Below are 23,087 nucleotides of genomic sequence, written 5' to 3'. Positions count from 1 at the left end.
AATTCTAAGTTCAAAGCGGCTTTAACTAACCTGCTGTTATCATAAACACAAGAAACTGTAGCATTGTCATCCTTTTTATTCTTGCTTCGCCCATTCCTTTTCTCCTTCTTTATCCCATCAAACTTTCCTTTGTGAGCTTATATTACCGTTTACAGCGTCATTTTTTGTTGTATTTCTTTGTTGATAAGTTCTCTTTATTCTTTGTATGATCAGCGGTGTTACTTTTTTTCTTTTTTTGTACTGTGCGCAATTTATTGTTAATTTCCTTTGTTGTGTTTTATCAAATTTACTGCTGGTATTTTTTTCGTTATCCACTTTATCGAATGTACCTACTCCCTTCTGTAATGCCCTCGGGCCCTAAGGGTAATGAAACAAGCAAACAAATAAATAAATAAATACAATTTCGGTGTTCAAGGGCTAACTTCAGTGCCTAAGCGTGCTTCCTAAACTATGCGGATTCAGTCTTCAGTATTCGTGGTCTTGATGATATGGAGTGCTTGGTTTGGAATCACGAGGATGGATGCTATAGTACTGACGCCATTGCTAATGTTCTCTTCTTCTTTTATATATATTGACGTTGACATGCGGCCACACTCATAGGTACAGTGACGTTTGCCGAGGACGTCACTAGGCATATTTTGCACGAGATCTATTTTGAAAGAAACTGGGCGTGAAGTCGACGGATGATTGTAGAGAGTTGAAATTAAAATGAATTGGAAGTGAAGCGTAATTCTTCCGCAGTCTGTGAGTAATGAAGAGGCTTCGGGTTGTGTTTCTTCTTTTTCTTTTAGGTGAGCACCAGACCTTACTAGAGAAGGCGACGAGCGGTTTTCGTACTTGTTCACAAGGCGTACGAACGTCTCCGTTTCACTTTATTGCAGAACATTATCCTAAACGGAGGTTCCCTTTGGAAGGAAATAAATTGTTTTACTGACAAAGCGTCACTTTGGAGAATCAGGTGACCTAGGCTTGATTGAGTTTGAGCGCTCAAACCATCTTTTTCCTGCGCTGTGTGACCATAGGTAAGTACTCTTGACACCCGTGACAAGCAGTAAGAACATTGTTGAGGCGTAGCCAAGATGATTTCGTGGAGCAGGATGCAGGTTGCGCCTAGATGGCTGAATAATTCGAGGAATATTTGTTCTTATTGGAACAACAGAAAAAGTATCGCTTCTGAAGGATCCCGATATCCCGAAATATTAGCTCCTAAGGCAACTTACAACAATAAAAAACACTATGTTAGAGAACAGTATAGACGGAAGGAAGAGAAGAAATGAAATCCTTTCAGAATCACATATTTTAAAAGATGCCTATACTACACACTCATGCCATCTTCGGCTGGTCGTTTCTGAGCGCTCTGGAGCGCTCTCGCGAGCGGCGGTGTGTTCGGCTGGTTGAAAGAGGGTGCGCGCCCTGCGTTCGGCTGGTTCCTCTCGATTGCTCTGCTCCATCTTGGAGCGCTCTGAGGCGCTCCGAGCCCTGCCGTCAGAGCAGTTATCGAAATTGAAGCGTCATCGCAGCGCCGCGTCGCTGCTGTTGGCGACGGCCCACCATAACCTTGGCAACCTAGGCCACTGCATGCTGGCGTTTCGACGAACGTTCGTCCCGCCGGCACGTCCGCCGGTTTTTCCGGCAGCCCTGGGAGCTTTGGATAGGCGAAACATCGGACGTTGGCAGTAGTCACGTGGTATCGCATCGGCAATTTCCTCCTCCGAGAGCGAGTCACACGTTCGGCTTGCGCGCTTGTCCTCTACCCTTGAGCTCGGTAAACGCCCGATCTACCCGACTCTGCTTCGGGGCATACAGGCGACCAGTCGAAGATACCATAAGTGAAATACGGCGCTGAAACAAAATGCGCAAGGGGTAGGCAGACGACGCCGAACCGTTGCCGTCTGCGTTTCTTTTCATGCGAAAGCCTCAAATAGATCATTGGGCGAAAAACTCGGCATCTGTGGTAGCCTAAATTCCTATTGGCTGCGACGCCACGTCACCAAAGCGCCTTGACGGAGTTCCCATTGGCTGCGACGCCACAGGCACTAGCGTGCCTCGTGCCTACAGTAGAAGCGCTGGAACGCGGCGCGCATGACGCTTTCATTCTTCTCGGCTCCCGTCGAGCATGAAGCCGAGATCAAAACTCAGACCACGTCACTTACAACAGTAGATGCGCAGGAAGACGGCGCGCATGAAGCTTTCAGTCTTATCAGCTCCCATCAAGCATGAAGCTGAGATCAAAACTCGTCACATGACTTACAACAGTAGATGCGTGGTAAGACGGCGCGCGTAAAGCTTTCAGTCTTATCGGCTCCCATTGAGCATGAAGCCGAGATCAAAACTCAGATCAAGTAACTCACAACAGTAGATGCGCTGGAAGACGGCGCGCATGAAGCTTTCAGTCTTATCGGCTCCCCTCGAGCATGAAGCTGAGATCAAAACTCGTCACATGACTTACAACAGTAGATGCGTGGGAAGACGGCGCGCATGAAGCTTTCAGTCTTATTGGCTTCCATTGAGCATGAAGCCGAGATAAAAAATCAGACCACGTCACTTACAACAGTAGATGCGCAGGAAGACGGCGCGCATGAAGCTTTCAGTCTTATTGGCTCCCCTCGAGCATGAAGCTGAGATCAAAACTCGTCACATGACTTACAACAGTAGATGCGTGGGAAGACGGCGCGCATGAAGCTTTCAGTCTTATCGGCTTCCATTGAGCATGAAGCCGAGATCGAAAATCAGACCACGTCACTTACAACAGTAGATGCGCGGGAAGACGGCGCGCATGAAGCTTTCAGTCTTATCGGCTTCCATCAAGCATGAAGCCGAGATCGAAAATCAGACCACGTCACTTACAACAGTAGATGCGCAGGAAGACGGCGCGCATGAAGCTTTCAGTCTTATTGGCTCCCCTCGAGCATGAAGCTGAGATCAAAACTCGTCACATGACTTACAACAGTAGATGCGTGGTAAGACGGCGCGCGTAAAGCTTTCAGTCTTATCGGCTCCCATTGAGCATGAAGCCGAGATCAAAACTCAGATCAAGTAACTCACAACAGTAGATGCGCTGGAAGACGGCGCGCATGAAGCTTTCAGTCTTATCGGCTCCCCTCGAGCATGAAGCTGAGATCAAAACTCGTCACATGACTTACAACAGTAGATGCGTGGGAAGACGGCGCGCGTAAAGCTTTCAGTCTTATCGGCTCCCATTGAGCATGAAGCCGAGATCGAATATCAGACCACGTCACTTACAACAGTAGATGCGCGGGAAGACGGCGCGCATGAAGCTTTCAGTCTTATCGGCTTCCATCAAGCATGAAGCCGAGATAAAAAATCAGACCACGTCACTTACAACAGTAGATGCGCAGGAAGACGGCGCGCATGAAGCTTTCAGTCTTATTGGCTCCCCTCGAGCATGAAGCTGAGATCAAAACTCGTCACATGACTTACAACAGTAGATGCGTGGTAAGACGGCGCGCGTAAAGCTTCCAGTCTTATCGGCTCCCATTGAGCATGAAGCCGAGATCAAAACTCAGATCAAGTAACTCACAACAGTAGATGCGCGGGAAGACGGCGCGCATGAAGCTTTCAGACTTATCGGCTCCCCTCGAGCATGAAGCTGAGATCAAAACTCGTCACATGACTTACAACAGTAGATGCGTGGGAAGACGGCGCGCGTAAAGCTTTCAGTCTTATCGGCTCCCATTGAGCATGAAGCCGACATCAAAACTCAGATCAAGTAACTCACAACAGTAGATGCGCGGGAAGACGGCGCGCATGAAGCTTTCAGTCTTATCGGCTCCCCTCGAGCATGAAGCTGAGATCAAAACTCGTCACATGACTTACAACAGTAGATGCGTGGTAAGACGGCGCGCGTAAAGCTTTCAGTCTTATCGGCTCCCATTGAGCATGAAGCCGAGGTCGAAAATCAGACCACGTCACTTACAACAGTAGATGCGCGGGAAGACGGCGCGCTTGAAGCTTTCAGTCTTATCGGCTTCCATCAAGCATGAAGCCGAGATAAAAAATCAGACCACGTCACTTACAACAGTAGATGCGCAGGAAGACGGCGCGCATGAAGCTTTCAGTCTTATCGGCTCCCCTCGAGCATGAAGCTGAGATCAAAACTCAGATCAAGTAACTCACAACAGTAGATGCGCTGGAAGACGGCGCGCATGAAGCTTTCAGTCTTATCGGCTCCCCTCGAGCATGAAGCTGAGATCAAAACTCGTCACATGACTTACAACAGTAGATGCGTGGTAAGACGGCGCGCGTGAAGCTTTCAGTCTTATCGGCTCCCATTGAGCATGAAGCCGACATCAAAACTCAGATCAAGTAACTCACAACAGTAGATGCGCTGGAAGACGGCGCGCATGAAGCTTTCAGTCTTATCGGCTCCCCTCGAGCATGAAGCTGAGATCAAAACTCGTCACATGACTTACAACAGTAGATGCGTGGGAAGACGGCGCGCGTAAAGCTTTCAGTCTTATCGGCTCCCATTGAGCATGAAGCCGAGATCGAATATCAGACCACGTCACTTACAACAGTAGATGCGCGGGAAGACGGCGCGCATGAAGCTTTCAGTCTTATCGGCTTCCATCAAGCATGAAGCCGAGATAAAAAATCAGACCACGTCACTTACAACAGTAGATGCGCAGGAAGACGGCGCGCATGAAGCTTTCAGTCTTATTGGCTCCCCTCGAGCATGAAGCTGAGATCAAAACTCGTCACATGACTTACAACAGTAGATGCGTGGTAAGACGGCGCGCGTAAAGCTTCCAGTCTTATCGGCTCCCATTGAGCATGAAGCCGAGATCAAAACTCAGATCAAGTAACTCACAACAGTAGATGCGCGGGAAGACGGCGCGCATGAAGCTTTCAGACTTATCGGCTCCCCTCGAGCATGAAGCTGAGATCAAAACTCGTCACATGACTTACAACAGTAGATGCGTGGGAAGACGGCGCGCGTAAAGCTTTCAGTCTTATCGGCTCCCATTGAGCATGAAGCCGACATCAAAACTCAGATCAAGTAACTCACAACAGTAGATGCGCGGGAAGACGGCGCGCATGAAGCTTTCAGTCTTATCGGCTCCCCTCGAGCATGAAGCTGAGATCAAAACTCGTCACATGACTTACAACAGTAGATGCGTGGTAAGACGGCGCGCGTAAAGCTTTCAGTCTTATCGGCTCCCATTGAGCATGAAGCCGAGGTCGAAAATCAGACCACGTCACTTACAACAGTAGATGCGCGGGAAGACGGCGCGCTTGAAGCTTTCAGTCTTATCGGCTTCCATCAAGCATGAAGCCGAGATAAAAAATCAGACCACGTCACTTACAACAGTAGATGCGCAGGAAGACGGCGCGCATGAAGCTTTCAGTCTTATCGGCTCCCCTCGAGCATGAAGCTGAGATCAAAACTCAGATCAAGTAACTCACAACAGTAGATGCGCTGGAAGACGGCGCGCATGAAGCTTTCAGTCTTATCGGCTCCCCTCGAGCATGAAGCTGAGATCAAAACTCGTCACATGACTTACAACAGTAGATGCGTGGTAAGACGGCGCGCGTGAAGCTTTCAGTCTTATCGGCTCCCATTGAGCATGAAGCCGACATCAAAACTCAGATCAAGTAACTCACAACAGTAGATGCGCGGGAAGACGGCGCGCATGAAGCTTTCAGTCTTATCGGCTCCCCTCGAGCATGAAGCTGAGATCAAAACTCGTCACATGACTTACAACAGTAGATGCGTGGGAAGACGGCGCGCGTAAAGCTTTCAGTCTTATCGGCTCCCATAGAGCATGAAGCCGAGATCGAAAATCAGACCACGTCACTTACAACAGTAGATGCGCGGGAAGACGGCGCGCTTGAAGCTTTCAGTGTTATCGGCTCCCCTCGAGCATGAAGCTGAGATCAAAACTCGTCACATGACTTACAACAGTAGATGCGCGGGAAGACGGCGCGCATGAAGCTTTCAGTCTTATCGGCTCCCATCAAGCATGAAGCCGAGATAAAAAATCAGACCACGTCACTTACAACAGTAGATGTGCAGGAAGACGGCGCGCATGAAGCTTTCAGTCTTATCGGCTCCCCTCGAGCATGAAGCTGAGATCAAAACTCGTCACATGACTTACAACAGTAGATGCGTGGTAAGACGGCGCGCGTAAAGCTTTCAGTCTTATCGGCTCCCATTGAGCATGAAGCCGAGGTCGAAAATCAGACCACGTCACTTACAACAGTAGATGCGCGGGAAGACGGCGCGCATGAAGCTTTCAGTCTTATCGGCTCCCCTCGAGCATGAAGCTGAGATCAAAACTCGTCACATGACTTACAACAGTAGATGCGTGGGAAGACGGCGCGCGTAAAGCTTTCAGTCTTATCGGCTCCCATTGAGCATGAAGCCGAGATCGAATATCAGACCACGTCACTTACAACAGTAGATGCGCGGGAAGACGGCGCGCATGAAGCTTTCAGTCTTATCGGCTCCCCTCGAGCATGATGCTGAGATCCAAACTCGTCACATGACTTACAACAGTAGATGCGCGGGAAGACGGCGCGCATGAAGCTTTCAGTCTTATCGGCTTCCATCAAGCATGAAGCCGAGATAAAAAATCAGACCACGTCACTTACAACAGTAGATGCGCAGGAAGACGGCGCGCATGAAGCTTTCAGTCTTATCGGCTCCCGTCGAGCATGAAGCTGAGATGAAAACTCGTCACATGACTTACAACAGTAGATGCGTGGTAACACGGCGCGCGTAAAGCTTCCAGTCTTATCGGCTCCCATTGAGCATGAAGCCGAGATCAAAACTCAGATCAAGTAACTCACAACAGTAGATGCGCCGGAAGACGGCGCGCATGAAGATTTCAGTCTTATCGGCTCCCCTCGAGCATGAAGCTGAGATCAAAACTCGTCACATGACTTACAACAGTAGATGCGTGGGAAGACGGCGCGCGTAAAGCTTTCAGTCTTATCGGCTCCCATTGAGCATGAAGCCGAGATCGAATATCAGACCACGTCACTTACAACAGTAGATGCGCGGGAAGACGGCGCGCATGAAGCTTTCAGTCTTATCGGCTCCCCTCGAGCATGAAGCTGAGATCAAAACTCGTCACATGACTTACAACAGTAGATGCGCGGGAAGACGGCGCGCATGAAGCTTTCAGTCTTATCGGCTTCCATCAAGCATGAAGCCGAGATAAAAAATCAGACCACGTCACTTACAACAGTAGATGCGCAGGAAGACGGCGCGCATGAAGCTTTCAGTCTTATCGGCTCCCCTCGAGCATGAAGCTGAGATCAAAACTCGTCACATGACTTACAACAGTAGATGTGTGGTAAGACGGCGCGCGTAAAGCTTTCAGTCTTATCGGCTCCCATTGAGCATGAAGCCGAGATCAAAACTCAGATCAAGTAACTCACAACAGTAGATGCGCTGGAAGACGGCGCGCATGAAGCTTTCAGTCTTATCGGCTCCCCTCGAGCATGAAGCTGAGATCAAAACTCGTCACATGACTTACAACAGTAGATGCGTGGTAAGACGGCGCGCGTGAAGCTTTCAGTCTTATCGGCTCCCATTGAGCATGAAGCCGAGATCAAAACTCAGATCAAGTAACTAACAACAGTAGATGCGCGGGAAGACGGCGCGCATGAAGCTTTCAGTCTTATCGGCTCCCCTCGAGCATGAAGCTGAGATCAAAACTCGTCACATGACTTACAACAGTAGATGCGTGGTAAGACGGCGCGCGTAAAGCTTTCAGTCTTATCGGCTCCCATAGAGCATGAAGCCGAGATCGAAAATCAGACCACGTCACTTACAACAGTAGATGCGCGGGAAGACGGCGCGCATGAAGCTTTCAGTCTTATCGGCTCCCCTCGAGCATGAAGCTGAGATCATAACTCGTCACATGACTTACAACAGTAGATGCGTGGTAAGACGGCGCGCGTAAAGCTTTCAGTCTTATCGGCTCCCATTGAGCATGAAGCCGAGATCGAAAATCAGACCACGTCACTTACAACAGTAGATGCGCGGGAAGACGGCGCGCATGAAGCTTTCAGTCTTATCAGCTCCCATCAAGCATGAAGCCGAGATAAAAAATCAGACCACGTCACTTACAACAGTAGATGCGCAGGAAGACGGCGCGCATGAAGCTTTCAGTCTTATTGGCTCCCCTCGAGCATGAAGCTGAGATCAAAACTCGTCACATGACTTACAACAGTAGATGCGTGGGAAGACGGCGCGCGTGAAGCTTCCAGTCTTCTCGGCTCGCCTCTCGCCCTGGAAACTGCGGCAGGTGAGCTCCAACACACGGTGCGCGAGATTTGCGCATCGTGTATGCTTTTGGCTGCTGGACCATGGGGCCTGCTACGCGGTTTCTCGCCCCGGCTAGGAGAGACACGCGCTCTACTTTCCTAGCCCGCCCATGGGCAGCGTGGGCTGGATCACGTGACGTCCAACATTGGGCTCGCTTTCATGAAGCCCAACCTGCTCGGTACACCCTTTCATGCTCGCACTCGAACCCGAAACAGATCACCCTACCACCAACACAAGGCGCGCGGGTCACTCATCCTCCCATGGACTTTCCTTGGAACAGCACTGCGGCGACAACGCTGCCTGCGAAAACGATCCTCGAGTGCCCGTAGAACAGCTGTCTCAATAAACATTAAATGCACTAGCTTGCCAAGAAAGGCGCACCTATTCATTCCTATAGGAATACCTACTGTGGCAATATGTATATATATGTTCGTACACGAGCGGCTTCACAGACGGATCTAAAAAGAAAACAAGCACCAGATTTATTCTTGTGTCCTTGACGTTCCGTCTGCAGTGCAGTTCCAAGCAATAGATTCGTATCTAATCACCCAACTGTACGTTTTCTTCTCAAACGTAAAGCAAGGTCAGGCGGTCGGCCGTAGTAGAAAACGGTCCGGCGGCTCTCACTCTTTTGCGAATAGATAAACGAAAGCACTTGGGGCTAGGAGTCAATCGGGCAAGTTATATCCCAAGTAATAAATGCCCTAGTAAATATATGAATGGGCATGATGTTTGATCGAATCATTTGAACCGTCCAATCTCATCAACAAGTTGAAAAAGGTTCTAAACAATAACTTCGGGAGGATATAGAAAGCAGTTCATTATAGTTAAGGTACGAAATCAATGAGAGTGAGACTTAGCACTGCTGGACAATGTTTATGCCGACAGAGCTTCGCAGAGCAATATCCGCAATATCAGTGACACAAAAATTGATAGGGCACTTAGTGATCCCTACGTGGATGAATGCGAAAGCATTGCGACCACCGCGCGATGCCTATGCTGCTTTCTGTCGCCTTAACACCAAAGGTCGATCGAGGGTTACACTCACACCAAAGCCGTGAGTTCGGCTGCCTTAATTAACTGTGCCTTTTTTATCTTCACCTAAATAACACCAAAGGTCGAGGGCTTGACTCCCACCAAAGGTCATGGGTTCGAGCGGATTAATTAACTATATCTTAATTAGCTTCACCTTAACATGAACTGAAAACCAAAGGTTAGGGGTTCAACTCCCACCAAAGGTCGTAGGCTCGAGTACCTTAATTAACTCCATCTTAATCAACTCTGGCTTAAAAGTCGTGTGTTCGACTCGCACTAAAGGTGGAGGGTTCGTATCCTTTTTGGACGATCGTGTGGTCACGCCAACACCAGATTTCCTACCTCATGAGCCACATAATGCTTTCACGTTAATAAGGGCGGCAGAGCAATTCTATATTGAACTACACTGTACACTGGACAGCCGCGTAACCATGCAAAGTATCAATTGCTGACAGTTGTGCGGCGAGCTGGATAAGTGGCTACGATTTCTCACATTACATCTCCCCTCAGTGCAGACGCCGCTTGAAGCGAGTGAACCATGGTTGCACCGCGACAACGCAACACTTAAAGAGGCCCTGAACCAATTCTCGAACTTGATGACTCGATTTGATGGCCTCACCAATTAAGTACGTCGTAAGAAGTATGTCATGCCGCAAAAAAATTTACGAATCCTTCAACTATCAGAGCAGCTATCGCACCGATACCCGGATTTCTTTCTTTTTTCGTCTCCACTATCGCGCTCGAGGAAGCTACACAGCCGAGGAGCTAAAAAGAGCAATGCCCTGGCCAAAAGTTCAGCACCAGTCGCGGCGGCGAAAGAGCTCGTCGTGGCACCCCGTGAAGGCCGCGACAGACGACGCTACGTAGCACTCCACTGCGATGTCGGAGGCCACGTACAATAGACGTAGCAACGCGCAGTGCAAAAATGAAATTATTTTCCTGTCCCTTTTGAGATAGCAGAAATATATAATTTTCATTTATTTACCTCAAGATTAGCGGTTACGCATTACTGGGAATGTTCTCGCGATCACGAAATAAACCAATAGCGTTGCTCGGCCAACTGCTTTCAATAACGACATCATGGGTGCGAGAGCGAGCGACTGTTTACTGCTTTGGACACGATATTCTAAGTTCGCTGCTACATGCAACGCAATAATATTTATTATATTTGTTCATTTGTTAGACTCGCATGTTCACAGGAGCCTCTTTAACAGATCGGCAATGTTATTTTACTACGTTCAAAAATGGTTTCAGGGGCCTTTTACTTTCTTGCTTGCTTGTACGCCCTGTCACGTGCTGTAGGCGCAAGACGTGCGGTTCGTGCCAAGATGTTTTCCAGCTGCGGTGGAAGCGCGTAACCTGGCCAGCTACCTCAACGCACACGACGTCGCCGCTTCTGTGGAAATCATTTTCTAATACACTTGTTACTACGACTGAACGTGTTAAATATAGAACCGCTATATCTATCACTAACAACCATAACCGGACAGCTCGTGTCATGGCCACGAACCTCACTATTGACCTCACTTGCTTCCCGCCTTTAATGTGTTGGGCTTTCTTTATCTCGCGAAATCTATTATCACATCCCATGGCTACGCTTTGATGCAATTTCTCCACCTTGGTATAATTCTTCACGCAATGATCACAGCAGCGAGATCGCAATTGACGCATGTCGCGCAACAATGCATCGCTCTACTAATTTATACCAATAATTCAGGACTGCAACCTATTTCCCGGATAATTCGCCTTCTTGCGACACATTATTCAATAAAAAAAATGTTGCGGTTTTACGAGCCAAAACCACGATCTGCTAATTAGGCTGACCACATTTCCTTTTTTCTTTTTGCGCATTAGCCAGCATTGTATAACCAGGTATTTTCTCTACGACTATACTACAGTTACGATATGGACTGCTACAATATACAAAAAACAAACACCGTAATATTATTGTATCTTTTTTTATTACGAACTTGCCATAAATCTCAATACCACTGGAGTGCAACACCAGCGTCGCAGTATAGACATATTAGACAGTTTTAGTTTAGCGTCCGCAACTATAGCGTACGCTATACGCTATAATATAGCGTACGCTAAGCAGCGCACGTTTTCTACAGTTTTAGTTGACCGGCGATATCTTCGAATCTCAGAGGCCATATGCCGTCGTTACGGCTATTTTGCGCCTTTAGCGACAGGTGGCGCTGACATCTCAAACGTTGGTTTGTTAGACTTCGACTCGTTCAAAACGAGAAGCGATCTCGAAAACACCACGAGGTTATCCATAATACTCTGTCGTCGAAGCGGCCTGAGACTAAGCGAAAGCCGTTTACACAGTCATTTGCTACGAACGAAGTGCATTTTACAAAAGCAACGCCAAATTCAATTCGAAGCGGGCAGCCGGGACCGCCGCCATGTTTCCCGCAAGCTCCGCAAACCCCGCAAAAACGCTAACGCTAACTCGTTTGCGTTGCGTACGCCCGCTATACCCGCTATTTCGTTTAGCGTTTTGCGCATGCGCAGTGACGACCCGCTATTTTTTAGCGTCCGCAATGGAAGAGCGTACGCTATACTAAAACTGTCTATTGATTTACATTTCACCGTGAAACGATCGAGGGAGGCGTAAACAAAAAGCGACGGTAATTCACTTGAAGGAGGTTCAGGACCCCTTTTAAAGGCAGACAACAGGTAAACCCAAAAGAGGCAGAGTATGTTCCTATTCCGTGTGCGCTCAATTTATTGAGTAGCCGGTGGTACAGACGGCACGAGGTTGCGTGCGCTAACAGAAGCCACCGTGATCGGCTGCGAGGTGGGTAACCTAAATGGCGATTTTAAGGACCGCGTTAGGATTACTTTAACGCTGTGCTCATTTTCTATACGGAGATCTAAAGATGGGAGCTGACGAGCCTCGGCATCTCTTTCTCTCTCTCTCTCTCTCTTTTAATAAATACAGATTCCTTACTTTACGTCATTCAAAATTTCTACGCATTCCCCTGTAAAAGATGCACCCCCGCACACTTAGTCTTTGTGCAGGAAAGACATCCCAACGTTTTCTCGCGTAAGCATTGTCGGACAACAAAGTTGAACAGCGAAAAGTGGATACTTAAGTTGGACCAGGTAGTGCTCCAGGCGCTACGATGCCCCAAAATGAAAGCCTCGATTTCAATCACGGCGGCTCTGTTATCAAAACACCCTATCACTTTGATGGTGGTCTTCCCCTTTGTATCGGGTGGGCACCGTGCAGTGTACTGACCGGAAACCAGACTTGTACACGCCACCGAAAAAAAACCAAAAACAATTACGTCATTCAACAACGTAACAACGTAACGCAATTTCTACGCATTCCCCTGTAAAGGGTGCACCCCCGCACACTGAGTCTTTGTGCGGGGAAGACATCCAAACGTTTTCTCGCGTAAGCATTGTCGGACAACAAAGTTGAACAGCGAAAAGTAGATACTTAAGTTGGACTAGGTAGTGCTCCAGGCGCTACGATGCCCCAAAATGAAAGCCTCGATATCAATCACGGCGGCGTAACGTAACGTAATTTCTACGCAATCTCCTGTAAAGGGTGCATCCCCGCACACTCAGTCTTACTGCGGGGAAGACATCCAATTTTTTTTTTTTGCGTAGGCATTGTTGGACAACAAAGTTGAACAGCGAGAAGTGGATACTTAAGTTGGACCAGATAGTGCTCCAGGCGCTACGATGCCCCAAAATGAAAGCCAATTACCAATTACCAATTGCTGCCCTACGAAAGTGGTTGAGTATTTACTAAAGTGCAATTGACTAATTTCCCGTTAGTTTCCTCCCAACCGTTACTGACATCGCACAAAAACAGCAAACAAGCTGGCCTGGCCCTTTCAGTGCGCCCTCAGCAGCCCTTAACTTGTTGCTTATCTTCACTAACAATTTGTTTCAGATATTTTCCTAGGTTATATTCCCTTGTTCCCTTGTGAAAGCATTGGCAGCGACAATGAATACACGCTCGATGCGCGCGATGGTCGGAAAGGTGGTGTTGTAGCATACGAACAAGCTTACGCACAGGGCTGTGTGTTGTTATTCAATGCTGCGGCGATCGCGAACATACGGCAGGGTCCTCTATGAAGCGCAGTGCATTCTCACTGATTGGGCTTGGGGAAGACGCTCCCGGTAAGGCCGATGTAAAGCCGAAAAAAAAAAACGCTCGTAGGCGATTTTCTCGCACTGACGTCTGCAGTTGCCATAGCTATGGAGCCATAGCAGCGACGGTTAAAATTGTCGGTCAGCACGTCTATAATGGATAACTGGGAATCCGACAACCGATTTTGAAGGACCTAGTTTTTTTATGGCGCTACCAAAAGCTCAGCATATGTAGTGTTAGCACCAGCAGCGGTAACTTCCAAAAGCGCGTGCATATTTTGTAAGCACGTTCTTTTTTTATCTGAGCAGCCTGTCCAAAAAGAAAGAGTCCTTCCTCCAGAAACGCTAAGATGTGAGAGCGATGTCGATAGCCCGCCTCGCTACTTGTGCAAGCCGCCCACCATAGGAGCGGGTGCAACTGTGGTTAACCACCTACATCTGTGCCCTTTCAACCAGTTTGTAAAATAGACCGCTGGTACAATAAGCTTGCACTGTTGCACAGACATTTCTTATATTTGTGCCGCCTTTCCCCCAAGTACGCGTCTACGTCATGGCTGGCTGGACCCCGTCGCTGTTATTCTGTCGACAGACAAGCCAATTGAGCCAATTCATCGAAAACGAAGGCGCCGCCATTTTTTGCTCGCCACAAACGAAGGTTTATCTGCACATTGTGACTTAGAAAAAAAACTTGTTAAAAAAGTCTACTGCATTTCAATAACAACAAAAAGACCAGAGACCGCGTGCACTAAGGAAAGGTTGCGTGACAGGCCACTTATGCCTCTTGATATCTTGCCGCGTGGGGTGCCAAAGGTAATTTTTCGCGACATTCAGAGAATTAAAAATATAAATGCCCATTTAGTGAGAAAACAAAATTCCCTTCCACTCTGTGAACGAGCAGGAAAGCTGTGGTGGGTTTCTCCTCAATCGACGCATGTATGCATACGTATATTATTATTATTATTATTATTATTATTATTATTATTATTATTATTATTATTATTATTATTGTTGTTGTTGTCGTTGTTGTTGTTGTTGTTGCTGTTGTTGTTGTTGAAGGACACAGACAAGGAATACATCTCTTGACTATGGAGTGATTTATTCTTATTCTTTGATGAATTAGTGACGTGCGCCACCACCGCCGCATGGCAGACGGAAATTCCACAATATTTACACCTTCACTGTGAACTACGTGCTTTTAAAACCTAGATGAAACTCGGCGTAATATTAGATTCGCCTTGGCGGTTTATTGTGATATAATTTGTTTCAGGATAGTTTCAGTAAAAGGAGAGTTACAACAGTTTTCTGTAACCATACTCCCTCCCAAGACGGCCATGTAAAGACAGCAGACGAGAATTCTGTAACCTTTACAACTTCACTGTGAACTAACTAAATATGACAAGAAGTAAATGAAACTCGGCATTGCGACATAGTAGTCTTAGCAGCCAATTTTAGTATGATTTTTTTTTCCAAGATACCTACATCAGATTGGGAGCTACAGAGCATTTGCGAGCAACTGGAGCCAAAATAATTTTTCGTGTCGACGCCGCGCAGATGGACGGACATCGGCCACCGCCGGAGAGTAACTATATACAGCTTCGGTGTACAAAAATTATCTGCAATCCACGCTGTGCAGGGATCCATGCTCTTACAGCGAGACAGTAAACGACGGCTAAAGCGATTACCCATTGCGACGTATTATTGACGTGGCGACATTCGCATGCACTTCGTCTAATTAACGGCCAGCGACTTGGCCCGCGCCGCTGCTTTGTGCACCTACAGAGAGCTGGACCAGGGAGAGGAGAAATTCGCGGCGCCTCGTATGCACGACGCTCTTCAGGAGTCCTCACTGTACATGTCCTTCCCGTAGCACAGTCACAACAGAAATCAGTTGCCAGGCGGGTTCTTCTTTTACGTACGAAAGTGTAGTTACGTCACTGCCTGCTTAGTACGCTAGTCAAGCTGCCGTCGCCGCGGCAGATTGCGCAACAGTAATCTTTACCGAGAAATGTACGCTAGGAGATCTATATACTTGTTTCGCATTGCATGTAGGCGCCGGAGCACCTTATCATCAATTACATGGTTCGGATGCTTGTTTTGAGATTGTTGTTTATTGAAAAGTATGCTGCCGATATGTTGTATGTGTGATTCCAAAGAACGTAAGCACTGTTCGCTTCACTTTGCGGAGTGATTGTAGCCTCTCTCTTATGGGGGTACGAGCCATTGCATTTGAGGGAATGAGCCATAGATGATGAAAGTTTTCTGCTGACGTTACGCCACGAAGAAATCCCGGGATCATACTCATAGACAGCTTCACTGTAAAACATGGGTCGTTTTAACCAAAACGATTGGTAATATTTCCATCAGGAGGGTTATCTCCGTTCATGTTTTGAGCGGTTGTGTGAACTTTACGATGAGTAAACCAATACTGAACACCAGGGGTTGGCCTGTCTGAAAATGCACATCCGCTAAGCTGCTGCGGGGTATCAAGAGCGGATGTTCGACTGAGTAGTTCGCATACAATTGCATACATGTTGCATACTTGCCGAAGCAACAGAAGTCTCACAATGACCACTACAGATGTTAAATAAACGTGACTTTATAAATATCGTGTGTCGCTACATCTCTTAAATGCTAATAGCATTACCATCGACAGTCATTGCGAGATAAGTTGTGCTCTAATTTAGTCTTTCATATTTACTGCCATATGAATGGGCACCATTATCCAGCACGGCTCTCTGACGGCCTGTCAGTGCCTTCTGGATGCTCAAAAGTGGGTGAAAAAACATGGTGTGCTTTCCGAATCGCTGTGGACTCGCAGGGGGTGTGCAAATGCTTGCGATATGGACGTCCCTGGCCTGCATCCCTTTGTCGTAGGTGAAGCATGCTCTTTCTAAATTGAATCATTCTTGGCAGCCTAAAGGGACGCTAAAGTGAAAAGTGATTTATTCTGCATCAGTAAATTACCGTTCTACAACACCAAAAACGCCACTCTTACAACGATAAGACGTTTGGTAAGGCAGAAAAAAGCGCAAGAACGAAATACGGGTGGCGACGCCTACTTAAGTTCCCGCACCTGGGGGCTGTGACGTCTTGGGTTTTTATGGCATCTTCTAGGGCCTACTAATTATATTTGGCGGTACAGATTGACTACATTGTATTCTAAAGGAACCAAATATTAAACATGGCAAGTTTCGGGAACCTTTATTCAGCCAACGCGGTCCAAATGCGAAAACATACTTTGGAATCCCTAACGTCACGCTGACGTACGGGCGCTGGGGTTTCGGCGCGAAATTCAAATACTTATACTTAGAGCTTCATTTTCTCATCTAATAATCAAACTATTTCTTTAATGACTACCTGCAGGGTTTTCAAACAATGCTTCATTAGTCTAAACTGATCTATTGTTTCGCTTTAGTGTCCCTTTAACTGCTTAAATGTTAAGGAGGTCACTAAAATTAAGTACCTATTTAATACTCAACTCCTTAAAGAAAGTTCAGGAGTAAATTACCTAAAAGTTACTGTGCCTAAATGCACTTCACCGGTGCAACAATGCAAAATTTGTGTCATCAGAATTGTTGAATGTGTAGAATATTGTGTGTTTATACATATTCTGACATAGGTAGTGACCTATAGAAAGATAATGAAAGAGCCATATTGAGGAGAAATTGGGAAACATAATAAATTGACTAAGTCTAGTTTAGTATAATTGGTAAACTTACTGGTGCAGTTTCGCTTCAAATAAACATTTAGCGTTCCAGGATTGTGTCCATGCCATTCCAAATACATTCCGGAAACTCGGGCTCTCATTCCATTCCCAATCCATTCAGGGCTTTTGAAAATGTGGAATGATCCCTAAATCCTTCCAACTCCTCAGTAGCCACAACATATCTCTGGTACTAACCATGGCAAATTCATCTGTAACTTTTTACAAAATCGCGGTCAAACTATACAGTAAACAAATGCCACCATGTGCAGCTTTTGCATTCTGTAATACCATACCACTTTGTTGAAACAATCTTCATCCATACAAGTATATGGAAAATGGCGGCTATAGTTTTTAACACATATGTATTGGTAAGTTTTCCCAATGTTATAAATGTAAATAAATGTTATGAATGTTTTTGCAAAGGAATATCTAGGCGAGGCTGACATATTTTTCATTTTGAGGACAGTCGTTTATCTGCAAATTTAGAGGAAGTCATATTTTACAGCACCATCATGTAAAAAGAAAAAAAAAAGATTTTAAAATCTCATTTAACTCGAGATATTCATCATCGAATTTCAATGCTCTGTCCCAGCAATATCAACACCCGAGTGGGCTATGAGCTCAAGAAATTCCATGACGAAAAGTGTTATGAAGTTTTGAACTTAAAGACACCACCAGTCGTGGCAGATACTGACACGGGACGTTTTCTCAGGCAAGCATCTGCCGTGGTATGAGATATCAGTATTTGCCATGACATGCCTTCATTAAAACTTTGTCAATACACTTAATTCTCGACCTCATTTTGTAAACTGTTTTGTGCGGCCAAAGGCATTGCCAGAAATACTACTTAGTACCTAGGCGGTGCATCAGTGCTTTGCTTTTTCACGAACACATTGCGACATGCAGGTAATTCATTCTAATACTTTTACAAGTGTCTGTAACTATATACACTGTACCTTACTTTCTTTTTTTTTTCTAATATTGCCACAGTTCTTTATTTCACCTCTTAAAACACTTTCGGGACCGACCCACAGGCCATCGATCATATATGATCGACGGTTTTGAGCGCGCTGCCACGTTCAAATTTCCGCGCGCTTGAACAAGTAGCCCCATCTAGGAGGTCGTCGGAAACTAGACTCTCGGTTTCGGCGTAGTTTCTGTTGTTTTCCAGCAGACGGCGATACGTGAGAGAGCGTCGTGCTCGCGTCCAGTCGCCCCGCAGGCCCCGCACACTCTCAAGTTCAACAAATGGCCACAGAGGGCGAAAAATCAATCGAGGCGCGTTTCAGCGCAAGCGCGCAAGTGGAGCTACTGTAATTTGGTCAAATACTTTTTGTGCTTTCTCTGCTAGGGGCGCTGAACATGCTGATTTTTTTAATTTACACAAACCATTGACATGAACAATCGAGGTGTCTAAGGATGTTTTTTTACCTCAGGCAAATAGGCAGTTGATTTTTTTTTATTTGATTGTTGAAGCTGCTTTTTATTCATAGCGTCAAGGTTTTTGTGCTTGATTAACCACCGACAGCCGACAGCCCATTGGTATCGATGTGTTTCCTGGCCGTTGGCGTTCGAATACTACGGCGGTAAAACATTTTCAAAAGCATGCTGGTTTCGTCTGCGAGTCATTACATAGACTTGCTGTAAAAAGGTCTACTCTTGGCAAAGAATAGTGCCTCATTTTGTTTAGGCGTTGATTGTCATAATGAATGCGGCGGAGGTTGAGGGAGTACGCTTGAAGGTACGTTTTTATGCCATTGATCTCCATAACACCGTAAGTACGCAAACCGATGTCACAGAACACCCGATGCATCATTGTGTGTTCTCCGTCATCGCTTGTTTGCTGTATGCCTACTAATTCTTCATTTCTTTAAGTCTTGTATCCTCCTTTTGTCCTGGTCCTCTTGTGCTTCACTAACAGTATGTCGTTCCGTCAGCTGTAATGCGCATTCGCAAAACCAATACGTTTGATAAGACGCAGTGGTTATCATAATTTCACTACACGTGTATTAAGCTGGCACATATGATTCAGATACAGATACCTGTATGCGAACTTGCACGACGTTGATACGGAGATTAGGATAATTAAGACACCCGTAAGGAAGAGGCAGCTGACGGCCGTATAAACTGTTGCGTTCTTTCCGCCAAACTACCCGGCCTGGTAATGCTGTAAAGATGCTGTATAAAAGTGACACGTGGTGACAGGGAAATTATTATACTTAGCAGCCGACCGTACGTTTTGTAGCTTAGGTCTTCTTTCTTGTGCGTTTGTGCTACCATTATTAATGAGCCATTTCTTGACTATGTTCTGGACTATGTAACCGCGTTTGTGTGGATGCGTAGACGTGTGCTTTTTGTTGTACTTGTAAAATGCAAATAAAATATTTTCAGGCTTACTCAATCTTTGGTGTCGTGTGCGTTTATTCCAGTCGAGGCCATCGTGCCACCTGGAAACCGCATTCTGTCAGTAGCGCTACACGAAATGCAACAGCTGGAGCGCGGCGGCACACTTTAAGTCAGGGTAAAAACCGCTCGGGATGCCCTTAAAAGTCAGTTCAGAGTGTGCCTTAACTCGATAGAACTCAGCGCTACATGTATTCTGCTGCGCCTCGATCGTGCTCCCGCCAGTTTGGTTGCTGTGTGGCAAACGTAGCGCCTACATATTTATGTAGGCGCTACGTTTGCCACACAGCAACCAAACTGGCGGGAGCACGATCGAGGCGCAGCAGCCAGAAACCCAGTAAAGCCACAGAACACCTGGTAAACTGCGCAAAACCCCGTTTCCGTTTCCTGTTGTACAGCGCCACCCGTGGTCGCATACTTTAGTTCACGACGCCACCGCTACGCTTATTTCCGTAGCACTGTGGAAGGTACAGTTTCCCTTCTCTAAGTTTGTATAGGTGTTCTGTGGCCCCGCCGTCAATCGCGCGATTCCGCTGCGTCGGCAACGGATGTTTTTGATTGACCGAGCAGTGAAGAGTCTGACGACGACTTCTGCAGCTCAGAGTTCATTTCGGACTCTGATTCGGGCGATGACGAACCGCGGACTTCAACTAGTAGCCGAAGGTGAGCATAGTTCCACATTCAGTTCTCTCTGGAGTAGGTAAACGGGCTCGCTATATGTTCTCATTATTTTATCTTTGCTTGGTAGGCTCTTGGCAAGCTGCGGTAACGATCTGCTGCCGCCAGCGCAGAAGCGGATCGAGTTTTCGCCGAGACGGGAACCCGGCGTGTACTTGGACGCTGATGCGGGCGTGGCACTCAGAAGCGGATAAAAAGAAATACTGACTGCTCTGGACTTCTTTTTTCTGTTTTTCTCGATGAATGTGATCGAAACCATTTGCGAAAACACGAACAAATATGCTTGGACTCGCATTTTGGAGAAGCCAACGCATGCTCGTTTCGACGGATCTTGAAAAGTCATCCCAAGTGAAATGCTGAAGTTCATCGGACTCGTAATTTACATGGGCATTGTGAAAGTTCCTCGGTTGAAGTTGTATTGGAATGTAGGAAATCTGTACAGTGGTCTGCTCCCACCAGGGATCACGCGGCGACGCCGGTTTATAGCTCTCCTTGCAATGTTGTTGTTGCAGACTTGGACGATGTGAGCCAAAATTCAAGAGGAAAGCTCCGATACTTGTGGTGGCTCCTGGAGCACATGAACGAAGTGCCGGCGAACCATTACCAGCCACATCGCTATTTTTCCGTGGATGAGCGCATGCTCAAATCGGAAGGGCGGTCAGGCACATCCGACAGTACATCAAAGATATAAAAAAAATGGGGCGCCCCATTTTGTTACAGCTTGCAGCGCTACAAGCTGTGGGTCCTAGCTGACCCTGCAACCGGATATACTCTGCAGTTCAGTGTGTATACCGGTAAGGGTGAGGAGCCATAGGTTGGCTTTCGATGTAGTTTGTCTGCTGTGTCACAAATATTTTAATCAAGGCTACAGGATCTTTATAGACAATTTTTACACTTCTACACGCTTGTTTGGTCATCTTCTCAACCGAATAACATTGGCTTCCGGAACCACACACAAGGATCGCCGAGGATTTCCTGCCGAACTGAAGGACGCAGGATGGGAAAAAAAAGGTCGACGCGGCGACATTCGATGGTTGCGCGATCAGAATATTCTGTACTTTCAGCGGAAAGACCGGCGTGTTGCCAACATGATGAGCACGGTTCATACTGCAAATGACACGGTCACCGCAAAAAGAAAGGAAAGAAGGCAAAACTCCTGGCCTTGGGTATCTGTAACAAAGCCTCTGCTGATCCATGATTATGATGGTGTCATGCTAGGCATAGATAAATTGGATCAAATGATTGGCTATTATAATGGTCTAATGAGATAGCGTGCAGTGGTAGAAAACTGTTCTTCCACTGCGTCGATATTGCATGCGTGAACAGTTTTTATGTTCCCAGCTCACTGCATATTGCACCCAAAGATTCCCGAGCTGGCACGCACTGCCGGGTTTGACCACCTAGCTTCTAGAGAAGAGCTCATTCAGCAGCGTCTGAATCTTGATGGTGCCAAGCAAGCTCTCACGCCTCCACCATCAGTCGCATAACATGCTCACCAAAAGCCGGGAAAAGTGGCAAAACGCAGAAACTGCAATCTGTGCTATAAACAGAAGAAAATCTAGCTCAATAAAAAGTCTTTTTTGCAGCACATGCCAGGTTCATTTGTGTTTTACGACTACCCGGAACTGTTTGGTCGAGTGGCACAAGAACCGTGGGAACTGTGCTGACCACTGGTGCCGGAGTTCACACACAAAAAAGACAGTTGCAGATAGGCATGCTAAATTTTTACAAGCAAGGAACGAGGCAGTGTACCAGATTTTGTATATCTTGGATTTTTTAATATTTTTTCACTTCTATATCCATGCCTTTTGCAACTTCTTTATCTTGTTCTCTCAGCAAATCTTGAATTTGAGATTTTTTTCTAAATATTATATATCACTTTTAAGTCTATTATTTGTTTATGTGTGAAAGACCATTTAGTTAGCTAAATTTTTATATCCGTTACAGCAATATAGCGCAGTGACTATTTGTAATAAATAATAAAAATAAAAATAAACCCATCAGAATTGCCTGTTTTTTCCGCGGTCCCGAAAAAGTTAATTGCGTTACTTGATTGACCTGTTGAACACTTTATTGGCATTAATGTACTACTTGGTGTAAAGTGCCACATGCTAAACAAATCTTTATTTTTCATATGTTGGTGATATGTACTTCGAAGAATTTCGTTGTAACCAGCTGACCTGACCCATCAACTAAAACACTACTTTTTAAGTTTTTTCAGTCGTCATACACTTCTTAAAAGGCAAAGGCAATTACATAATATAGTGCATTTGTGTGCATAGCTTAGAAAAGCTGCTAGTAGATAACCACTTTAATGCATATTGTTCGAGTGTGTGTTAATTCTAAAAGCTATTGTCAGTAGACCTTAACAGCGTTCGCATACATGACGTCATCAGGAGTCATCCGTGACTTGACAATACATAACACGATCACCTAATGCAGCTAGCTGCCCTGTTTGACAGCACTCACTGTACACAGGAAGAATAAAATAATTTGTGCTTGTCTTTATTCAGTTAGTAGTACTTGTTATTGTGGGAGCACTGTTAAGGGGCATCAAAAATTCAGTAATGCTACAAAGTGAAATGCAAAGCAAGATAACTAGGTGGATTTTCTTAAAGACAACTCAGAAATCAGAAATTGATATCTATGGTGAACATTGTTCTTATTTTTAAAGACCATTTAACATTGATTACTTTGTACATTTCACTCAAATTTCTTAATATTTCATTTTTTTTGTGCACATCTTCCAATAAAACAACTTGCTTCATTGTTTACCTGCTTGGCCTAGCAATTTAGTTGCCAGCAGACTGCAAACAGTCTCCGTTTCGACAGCAACTGACTTCTCTGATGGTA

General features: G+C 46.2%; 1 protein-coding gene across 2 annotated transcripts in view; it reads left to right on the top strand.

Moving 5' to 3' along the window:
- LOC135914618 (uncharacterized) overlaps positions 1-938 on the top strand; it is an 85,981-nt gene extending 85,043 nt beyond the window's left edge. For both annotated transcript variants that reach the window (XM_070525793.1, XM_070525792.1), the window contains exon 8: positions 792-938. In XM_070525793.1, coding sequence (XP_070381894.1) covers positions 792-812 — 21 coding nt within the window. In that variant the 3' untranslated portion in view covers positions 813-938. The remainder of the gene's footprint in view (positions 1-791) is intronic.
- The last annotated feature ends 22,149 nt before the right edge of the window (positions 939-23,087 follow it).

This window comes from Dermacentor albipictus, chromosome 9 (genome assembly GCF_038994185.2).
Source record: "Dermacentor albipictus isolate Rhodes 1998 colony chromosome 9, USDA_Dalb.pri_finalv2, whole genome shotgun sequence".
Classification (NCBI taxonomy): Eukaryota; Metazoa; Arthropoda; class Arachnida; order Ixodida; family Ixodidae; genus Dermacentor; species Dermacentor albipictus.
The sequence above is the reverse complement of the archived record's forward strand: the minus strand, read 5'-3'. Positions and strand labels throughout refer to the sequence as shown.